We start from the raw sequence: 10,560 nt of genomic DNA on the forward strand, positions 1-10,560 counted from the left end.
CTTTAGCAGGTGTAGTTTCACACCTGCCTAGTTACTGTTGGAATAAAAGGTATATCACTGGCACTGTAATACACGACTGCATCATCCAGCTTCTTTTCAAACTGATATTAGGGGGCCCTTTAATCTACAGGACAAGGCATTACAAGGTCCAGTGGCTGGCAGATGAGGCTAGACAAATTCAAATTAGCAAGAAACTCTAACAGTTCATAGTGAGGGTGATCAAGTACTGGAGCAGATTACCCGGTCCCTGTAGTGCTCAGCTCCTGGGGACTGTAATGGTTTAATTTAACACAAGTGATTAGGCTCAATATAGGGGTTACTGAGTGTAATTTAGTGTCCTGTGTTGTACAGGGTCAGACAAGATGATCAAGGATCCTTCCTGCCCTTAAAGTCTATGAACGACTCCAGCTTTCAATCAAGTTTGGGTGTCTCTTTCTAAAAGTTATGCTCTAGCTCAATCACAGTTTATTGATGTCAATACAGGACTGATTGTGTAATGGTCTCTGGCCTGTGCTGTGCAGGAGGTCACACCAGGAAACACCATCACCTTCCAGGTTTCTGTGACAGGATGTACTTGTCCCGTGCTGGACAAGGAGGGGTTAACCCCACACTGTGGGCCAAGGAAGCCACATCCCCTGGCCCCTGCTGGGCAAGCTTCAGCTGGAGTACTTGTATAAGCCGTCAGCCCAGCTCAGTCAGGGCTGGCTGCTGAGGAGGGGGACACACGCTGGCAGGTTCCCACCCGGAAGCTGCTGGAGCTGGAGCCCTAGACTGTGGAGGCCAAGCCCAAAAGGATCTAGACGGATACTCAGCTACTCATGGACACCCAGGAGATGTCGGAACCGCTGGGAGCTTTACAGGTCAGAGACCAGGAAATCCAGATATTGTGCTACTGGAAGACATGGTGAGAAGTAGCCCAGGGGAACTAGACATTGATCCAATTGTTGGATTGGCTCAGTGAAAATGAACAGGAGGCTGGAGCACATGACTTATGAGGAGATGCTGAGGGAACTGGGATTGTTTAGTCTGCAGAAGAGAAGAGTGAGGGGGGATTTGATAGCAGCCTTCAACTACCTGAAGGGCGGTTCCAAAGAGGATGGAGCTCAGCTGTTCTCAGTGGTGGCAGATAACAGAACAAGGAGCAATGGTCTCAAGTTAACACAACTCCACCAAGCAGTGCTAACATGCCCTCATGTTATAGTGAAGACAAGCGGGAGCCTATGGGGCAGATGGGAAGATCAAGGTGGGGGACTGGGAGGAAGGTTCTGTTGGAGGAAGGGTGGCTGGAAGAGTGAGTTTGTTTGGGGATTGAGGTTGATCTGGGGTGGAAAAACCAGGGAATGCTGGGGAGGAGAAGTCTCCACATGGGCCCAGTTGAGTGTGTTTCTCTGGGCACGAGGTCTATTCTGTACCTTCCGCTCCCTAGTTACTGCGTTGTCTCCAAGGTGACAAGTCAAGACTGTCGATCACTCTGCAGTTCACAAAGTCCTCAGGATAGCGGTTGACCTTGAACGCATCTCTGGGCACCTCTCTAATGCGAGTGTTATCACAGAGAACCCGTGACAATGAAGTTCTGCTCAGGGCACGGCGCTGCTGTGGAGTGAAAACCCCGGGATTCTCCCACCAGAATCTACAAAGAAGCAGAAAAGCAGCAGTGTTAAAGCCTGTGTTTATCCTCCCGGGGAATGAATTTAGCTCTGGGGGGTCATGATTTTGTTTCGTCTCCATTGATATGAAAAGTAGCCTTGCCTGTGAAAAGGAAATACAAGTGGTGGTGTGTGAAATCTGGGACTCACTTCAGTCAACAGCAAAACTCCCACCAGCTGCAGTGGGGACACATTTTTAGCTGGTAGTTTAAAAAAAAATGTTTTTCTAATGTTAATAAATCTTCTATAGCCAAAATGCCTTCAAGATTTCTAGAGAGAGACTGAAGATTCTATACGGATATTTTCTATTGAAAATGAAAAGAACTTAGATGGCAAAGTAATGGGCTAAAAAGCTTGTGTGGGAATCACAGATGTTCTCTGGCCTGGGCTGTGCAGGAGCTCAGACAATGATCACCGTGGTCCCTTCTGGCCTTAACATCTATGAATTGACGTAAAATTTAGGAAAACCCTGAATTAAAGTTGCCTGTGCAATCTTAACTCTGCCCTCTTGTGCGAATGGGCTGTGTTCAAGACTGTAATTGAATGATCACATACTGTTTAGTCCACAGACGACCCCTGGCTCACTCAATGCACGGTGCTGTATGAATGAGGCAGCTGCCAGTTCTTTGTTGTAACGGGGTTTGGGGGGCCAGTTGACCTAGTAGTTGGAGGACCTGACTGCCTGCTCCCTGCTTGTGTAGTCGAGGTGCTTCAGACTTTAAGGCAGGGTGGACAGGGGCATACAGTGGAGCGGGAGAACCTGGGTAAAAGGATCTGCAATGATTGAGAACCCTGGAATAAGTTGGCTAGAACAGTGAGCTGGCTACCATGGCCACCTTCTCAAAGGTTTCAAAGAGGGTCTCAGGATCATCATCAGGTCCCATCTTGACGAGTCTGACAGCTGGGGTGGGGTTCACTGGTTCTGCTGCAGTATATGGCCATAGTACTGTAGCCACCTGCTGGACCAACTGCTGCTGCCAGGCCTCTAACTCACAGATCAGCTGCTGCTGCTGTTTGGCCGTTCAAACTCTTGCAGCTCCTGGCCTTCTCCTGGGGCAGTGAAAATGAGCATATGCGTGAGGATGAAGGGGAGCAAGAGACAGAGGGAGAGGGGATGCAGTGAGCAGAGGTGGAGCCTTGGAGAGGGAGTGGCCTCAGGAAAGGGGCGGGGCAAGGGTGTTTGGTTTTCTGGAATTAGAAAGTTGGCAACCGTATACTGGTGGTCTTTCTGGGACCCCGTCTCCCTGCAGTGCTATACGTGCTAGTATAAGGGTCATCTGAGGGGAGGGAGAAATGGGACACTTCCCCCCCCAACACTCAGGTGGGGAAACAATAACTTATCCCCCCACCATCAAGTCTGTGGCAGAGGGGACGAGGGAGGGAGGGGAGGAAGTTGGCCCTGCTCAGGTTCCTCCGGTTTATCACTTGTTCCTTTGCCAGACCTGAACCCTGCAGGCTGAGATTCACCAGGCTTGGGCTCTGCCTCAGGCTGGATTTTTCTGCTGTGTTTCAGCAAAAATGGTTTGGCTGCCCTTGAGAACAAGGGGAGGGAAAGAGGTAGCTTTGCCCACGTTAGCCAATTTTTCCTGCCATTTCTTTGAAGAACTCTAGTGCTCCCAAGGGTCTGTGACCTAGGTGTGACATTTAGCAGGCAGAACAAACACTTGTAATTTATGGAGATCCTAGCTCTGTGCCCGTCTGTGAAACGGGGCCCATAACACCTTCCTACTTCACTGAGGTGTTGTGAAGATACATTGGTGATACTACGGTCAGAGCCCTGGAACTGCCCATGAAGAAATGACGAATTCTGTATTCAGTGCAAGATTTGGATGATGTGAGGTTAACACAGCCGGGGCCACACGCTGAACAATAGGGATAAGAAGAAATATTAAACAGCTGCCTCATTCCTGGAGCACTGTCCGTCCTGTGTTGTTGTTCCAGAACCCCGACAACACACAATCATGTAATTAAAAAGATTGTCAAAATGCACACACACAAGGGTGCTGAGTTAAGATTGCAGGCAGCCTTATTTCTGGCATTTCCTAACGTCCGAGTGTTCATATTTGCAAACTGCATAACTTTTTTTAATGTAGTATTTTTGCACGGCGTAAATTATGGGAGAATGGGGGTGACATCGTTGTTAAAAGGAAAACTCCGCTGCAACGTTAACAGTCAAATTAAACCTGCATTTCTAAGAAATGTTTTGAAAGTGGCAATACACCAAACAGAAATTAAAATTGACATAGTGTTTGCATTTTTCGTGTTGGTTTGAAGCAGGCTGGATTCATACACCCAGGATAATGACCACAGAAATTACCACCTTTAAAAGAGATTTAAGGGGGTGTTTCACCTTTCTTCAGAGCCCTCAACAGACCATCCATGCACCAGTGAGTGGAGCTGTCTGGCCACGTAGGGGTTAATCAACTGCCCTTCCCACAGGGGCGCCCCTTGAATAACTGTGAATGAAACTCCGGTATTGAGCTGTGGTGCTTGGAACACCAAGCAAGTCCATCGGTGAGGGAATGGAACAGCACATGACACCAACTGCCATTGTTCTTTTGTTAATAAAATGGAAGTGGACATTCACTTTCCAGTCAGTCTACCTGTCCCCATCTCGCAATTTCCTGAACTGAGTTCCAATGATGCAAGCCAGGAGAGGTCCCACTCTGCCATTGGGAACAAATGGCTCCGCGAGTGCCCCAATCCAGATGTCGATATTGTCTGGTGTCCCGTACAGATCCATGAACTTCCTGGCCAGCTCAGGATTTCTCAGCACTGCAGAGAGTTCAGCGAAGTTGCGAGGCTGTGAGAGCCCACAGAATTGCCTCCAGGCGTTATACCCTGCAGAACCAGAGCAGAGCAGTCAATACCTCCATCTCCCTCCCATCTGTGCCAGCATCTCCCCATTGTCCTCCATTCTCCATATGCAGCCCGCTTTGCCGGTGCCCACTAGTAACATTTGCCTTGTCCGAGATTTAAAAAAATATTTCAGCAGATGTTGATGTGTCATCTAGAATCAGATACTGAATTAACAAAGTTCTGTCTTCACAAATGGGAGTGGAAGTTAAAGCTGAGTTGGAAAGTTCAGCGTCCTACTAACTTTATAACTATGTGCTACTGGGAGTGAACGTATCAATGAGGAATGCAGCACAGGACCTATTATCAATCCCTGTTTTCAGATGCTGGTAACTTTCTGAAGTGTCACCGGGGGAAAGGGACTGGCTTTTCCATGAGCTAGACTGTGTCCATAAGACAAAGTCCTTGTTCAGGGGCAGTGTCTCTCTGGATGCCCCCAAGGCCAGTGCTCCCTCCCTGTCTGCAAGAGGCAGTGACCTCCTTGTGTGCCAGCCCCATTACTCTGAGGGCTGGGGGATGTAAGCAGACATATAGCACCCCTTGCTCCAGTGCACCAGAGCCAAGCTTTGCAAGATGCAGGGGAGTAAAGGCTGGGTGAAAATCAAGCCCTTCGTTCAGGCCGTTAACCAGACACCATCTTCAGCTTGGTCCTCACAGCCCGGCTATCCCCAAATTTTGCTGATTCTTTCTGTAAAACATCTCTAAGATAGGGCCGTTCCTGTCCATCCACACAGCTACAGCTCGCGGCCAGGATCTCCTCATCTTGCATCTCAATTACTGCAGCAGTGTCTTCTCGGGCCTTGACAAATGCAATCTTGCCCCACTCATAACAATCCAGACCACTTCTGCAAGGATAATTTTCTTAGCCCATTGCTTTAACCACGTCATTCCTCTATAGATCCCTCCACTGTCTCCCACTCCTCTAATGCATCAAACACAAGCTGCATGTATTCACTTTGATGCCTATCATCAAGGCCTCACCCTGCCTATCATCTCTCATGCACCATCTAGATGTCAGTTCCTACCTGACTGGCCAATGGCAGCCTCCATTGCCCACTTGTTAAATTTTCAAACAAGCACCTTTGAACTTTCTCTCACGCTGTCCCTTGCACATGGGAGGAGCTCCCTGCCAACATTCTCAAAGCTACCTCATTATCTGCCTTCAAACTCTCCTGAGAGTGAAGCCTACAAATGCTTGCCAACAGGTAGGCTGCTGCTTTGCTGAGACCCACTGCCTGTCGTGCTGATCAATATTGTCTGTTTCTTTGTGCTTCCCTAGAGGTAAGTCTGTAGCCATCTATTGTCTCATCTTGTACTTAGATTCTTGTTCTGTCTTTTTGTTCTGTACATAAGAACATAAGAACGGCTGTACCATGTCAGACCAAAGGTCCATCCAGCCCAGTATCTGTCTACCGACAGTGGCCAATGCCAGGTGCACCAGAGGAAGAGAACCTAACAGGCAATGATCAAATGATCTCTCTCCTGCCATCCATCTCCATCCTCTGACAAACAGAGGCTAGGGACACCATTCCTCACCCATCCTGGCTAATAACCATTTATAGACTTAACCTCCATGAATTTATCCAGTTCTGTTTTAAACGCTGTTATAGTCCTAGCCTTCACAACCTCCTCAGGTAAGGAGTTCCACAAGTTGACTGTGCGCTGCGTGAAGAAGAACTTCCTTTTATTTGTTTTAAACCTGCTGCCTATTAATTTCATTTTGTGACCTCTAATTCTTGTATTATGGGAATAAGTAAATAACTTTTCCTTATCCGCTTTCTCCACATCACTCATGATTTTATAGACCTATATCGTATCCCCTTTTAGTCTCCTCTTTTCCAAGCTGAAGAGGCCTAGCCTCTTTAATCTTTCCTCATATGGGACCCTCTCCAAACCCCTAATCATTTTAGTTGCCCTTCTCTGAACCTTTTCTAGTGCTAATATATCTTTTTTGAGGTGAGGTGAGGAGACCACGTCTGTACACAGTATTCGAGATGTGGGCATACCATGGATTTAGATAAGGGCAATAATATATTCTCAGTCTTATTCTCAATCCCCTTTGTAATGATTCCTAACATCCTGTTTGCTTTTTTGACCGCCTCAGCACACTGCGTGGACATCTTCAGAGAACTGTACACGATGACTCCAAGATTTTTTTCCTGACTCGTTGTAGCTAAATTAGCCCCCATCATATTGTATGTATAGTTGGGGTTATTTTTTCCAATGTGCATTACTTTACGTTTATTCACATTAAATTTCATTTGCCATTTTGTTGCCCAATCACTTAGTTTTGTGAGATCTTTTTGAAGTTCTTCACAATCTGTTTTGGTCTTAACTATCTTAAGCAGTTTAGTATCATCTGCAAACTTTGCCACCTCGCTGTTTACCCCTTTCTCCAGGTCATTTATGAATAAATAGAATAGGATTGGTCCTAGGACTGACCCTTGGGGAACACCACTAGTTACCCCTCTCCATTCTGAGAATTTACCATTAATTCCTACCCTTTGTTCCCTGTCTTTTAACCAGTTCTCACTCCATGAAAGGACCTTCCCTTTTATCCCATGACAGCTTAATTTAGGTAAGAGCCTTTGGTGAGGGACCTTGTCAAAGGCTTTCTGGAAATCTAAGTACACTATATCCACTGGATCCCCCTTGGCCACATGTTTGTTGAGCCCTTCAAAGAACTCTAATAGATTAGTAAGACACGGTTTCCCTTTACAGAAACCATGTTGACTATTGCTCAACAGTTTGTTTTACTATGTGTCTGGCAATTTTATTCTTAACTGTTTTGACTAATTTGCCTGGTACCGACGTTAGACTTACCGGTCTGTAATTGCCAGGATCACCTCTAGAGCCCTTTTTAAATATTGGCATTACATTAGCTAACTTCCAGTCATTGGGTACCGAAGTCAATTTAAAGGACAGGTTACAAATCTTAGTGTTTGTATAGGGCCTAGCACAGTGAGGTCCTGGTCCATTACTTGGGCTCCTAAGTTCTACAATCAAGCAAATAATAATAATCCGAGGGTCCAAATCTGCCAAAGGACATTGTTTTGTTTTTGAAAGTTTGAGCAATTTCTGCCAAAAACTGAAGTCCAGATAATAATCCTGCTGCGAAAAATCTAGTCACCACAGTTTTCATGGACTCCAAGGCCAGAAGGGACCCCTGATCATCTAGTCTGACCTCTTGTAAAGCACAGGCCAGAAACTTCCCCAAAAGAATTTCTTCTGAAGTAGTGTATCATTTAGAAAATCCATCCAACCTTGATTCAAAAGTTGCCAATGATGGAAAATCCACCACAGTCCTTGGTCAAATTGCTCCAGTGGTTGATTACCATCACTGTTAAAAATTTATGTGTTATTTCAAATCCAAATTTGTCTAGCTTCAGCTTCCAAACATTGGGTCTTGTTATACCTCTGTCTGCCCGTTTAAAGAGCCAATTATCAAATGTCTGTTCCCCATGTGGTACTTACAGACTTACAAGTCAATCATTAACCTTCTCAGCATCAAGCTAAATAGATTGAGTTCCTTGACTCTTTCACTATAAGGCAGGTTTTCCAATCCTTCGATCATTCTTATGGCTCTTCTCTGAACTTTCTCCCATTTATCAATGTCCTTCTTGAATTGTGGATGAATGCAGAGAGCACAGGGGCTGTGGGATGGACGTGAGGAGCAGTTCAGTGCTGCAGAAGGAGGATGCTTCACTATGGCTTGCCAAGGGGAGTCCTGGTGCAGGGAGCTAGAAGAGGTGAGCTGCAGTGGGTCACACCCCTGCAGAGGCTAGCGGATCCCCTTCTCACACAACAGCCATCCTGGTAACCAGGGAACACCGGGTGGCTGCAGCCTGGGAGCGTTGACTGATGGTATCTGAGGAAACGTGAGAGGTGAGGTCTGGCTCGAGGAGATCTCTACTGCCATGCAAGCTCTGGCTTGCAGCCCTGGGCTTCCCCCAGCAGGCTAGAGCAGGGCTGGTGGGTGCTTCCCTGCCTTGTCCTCCTGCAGAACTCAGTTGCTCCTCTGCCCCTTCTGATCCTTCAGGTTCTCAGCTGAGCTACATCGCTTCCCTTCTTCAGCAGCTAAGTCACAGCTAATAGTTGACAGATAAAACACTGACATTTCATGCCCAAGCTACATTGGAAAAACTTAGAAATTAACTTATTAATGACGTTTATCTAATTGTTACGATTATAGACTAAATCAGGTGGACCCATTGCGACATACAACCAATTGCCACCCTTCCTGACCAGTAGCTTTGCATGCTCCGGTTCTATTGGTTAAAATGTCAGGGGCCTGAAGGACACTGTACACAAAGTATCAAGAGTTCTCATTGGTAGATGTCTCAAACTTAAAAGTCGCACTTCAAAAAGGCTCTTTGGCCATCTGTTGGCTCCTGTGCCTAGTCAGAAGGGAATCCTGCTTAGCTGTATTGGACTCCAGCTGGGCAAGGTGAACACCTCCCACAGAGACTGAGGGCATCCACTGGTGGATATCTTGCCTCTCTCCTCTTTGTCTGATACGTCTCCGCTTGTCCTTCTGTTCCTGCTTAACTCATAGAGATGAAACACAATCCCAGCCTCCTGGAGCCTTCACTGCTGTATTAACACCTTGCCTATTTCACCCCACAGAAGAAGCATCCGGTGACTACTAACCATGGAAACTGAAGTTCCCCTGGAGGGCTGGATTCAGGATGCTGCCTGCAAGGATTCTTTACCACGTTTAGTCTAATGCTTTTACTGCCTGGAATACATGGCATAAATGCTATCGTCTGGCTTGATTTTGTTTTGCATGAGGCCTTTTCAGTGAGATGCAACCAAATTAAAGTGAGCATTGTTAAAAGACTTTCCAGTGCAATGTATGCAATGTTCTAAACATGACATCACAGAGCAGAGAACGACACCAAAATGAGTTTTCAAAATGACAACAGAATAATTCACAATCAGCCAGGAAGCTGCCCTCTTGTGAAATTTGGCCTAAATCAGCTTTGTCTGAAGAGCCATTTCTTTCTGTCTGATTTTCCATAACTACCTGGGTCTCTGTTGGGAGCTGGTGTTGTAGGACAAAGGCAGTCCAACGGATGCACTAGAATTTCACTGAAATGAACTTTTAACATGTCTCTTATTTACTACAAATCTGTTTTGCTCTCTGAGTTACTATAACAAATCACTAGAACTTTTCCTTTAAGAGTTGGCTGATTTCCCAGGAGTGCCTTTGAATGAGACAGTAACGATTGTCGGCCATAGGATGCCACTTAATTATTGTTCTTTGGTTTCTTTATAATGAAAAAGCTTCTCTCGCTGTTTTTCCTGGAATGGTGAGTCAGCAGATTGTCCCTATTGAGGGAATAAGACATTAACTCCTTAATTCCTAGTCTTTTCACAGACTGTGGAGCTCTGGTAGTCCCAGACGAAGGACGCGCCACTAATGTTAGCACCATATGTGAAAGGAAATTAGCACAGCAGCCACAGTTCCCTGGGCTGGTGAAGAAGCACTTGGCATGAGTCTTTGCATCCTAAACCTGGGTGATGGGACCAGTCCTGGTGCTCATTAGAGCAGCTGGAAGATGATGACCAGTGGGGTGCAGGGATGCCTTAACTATGCTTCCTTTCCCCTGGCTCCATCCCCATCTGGCAGCTGAGGTGTAGGAGACATTACACAAGCTCTGTGTCACCTCAGGATTCCCCTAGGCAGGGGGAATCCACCAGCAATTGTGGCGTTGATACTTGTTTAGCTCTCTGGGACAGGGTCCGCTGGCATTAGAGTTGCTGTGCCCAGCTAAAGTGGCTAGAATTGTGCAGAGCAGCCCTAGGTGTGGGTGATTTGGTGCCTAGCTATCCAGTCACAGAGGCCATAGACATTTGGAAAGCCCTTGTGTTCACTCGTGTGGTTCCTCTGGCAGTTTAATTTAATCGTCAGTTAATTTAATTAACTCAGGCATCAGTGCAAAGAATCTTCTGCTGTGCGAGGCTGAGAGTTTGGGACGTGAACAGTAATTGTTAGTGACTGTCACAAAGCCACAGTGTGATCTTCAGCATTACACAACAGGGGACTCCTCTGACT

At 46.5% G+C, this 10,560-nt stretch overlaps 1 protein-coding gene across 1 annotated transcript; it reads right to left on the bottom strand.

Annotated features, from left to right (window-relative positions):
- Positions 1-1,422: 1,422 nt before the first annotated feature.
- On the bottom strand, positions 1,423-5,552 carry LOC127037661 (eosinophil peroxidase-like). Its single transcript, XM_050929675.1, has 3 exons — positions 5,528-5,552; positions 4,250-4,487; positions 1,423-1,630 (listed from the first exon to the last, which is right to left on the bottom strand). Exons 1-3 carry the CDS (start codon positions 5,550-5,552, stop codon positions 1,423-1,425), a joined length of 471 nt encoding a protein of 156 aa, XP_050785632.1.
- Positions 5,553-10,560: the final 5,008 nt, after the last annotated feature.

This window comes from Gopherus flavomarginatus, chromosome 19 (genome assembly GCF_025201925.1).
Source record: "Gopherus flavomarginatus isolate rGopFla2 chromosome 19, rGopFla2.mat.asm, whole genome shotgun sequence".
Classification (NCBI taxonomy): Eukaryota; Metazoa; Chordata; order Testudines; family Testudinidae; genus Gopherus; species Gopherus flavomarginatus.

Coding starts and splice junctions, on each gene's coding strand:
- LOC127037661 (XM_050929675.1), bottom strand. CDS start 5,552: ATGGAGGCTGCCATTGGCCAGTCAG. Junction 4,488..5,527: donor GGCTGCCATTGGCCAGTCAG/GTAGGAACTGAC, acceptor CTGGTTCTGCAG/GGTATAACGCCTGGAGGCAA. Junction 1,631..4,249: donor AAATTGCGAGATGGGGACAG/GTAGACTGACTG, acceptor GCTTCTTTGTAG/ATTCTGGTGGGAGAATCCCG.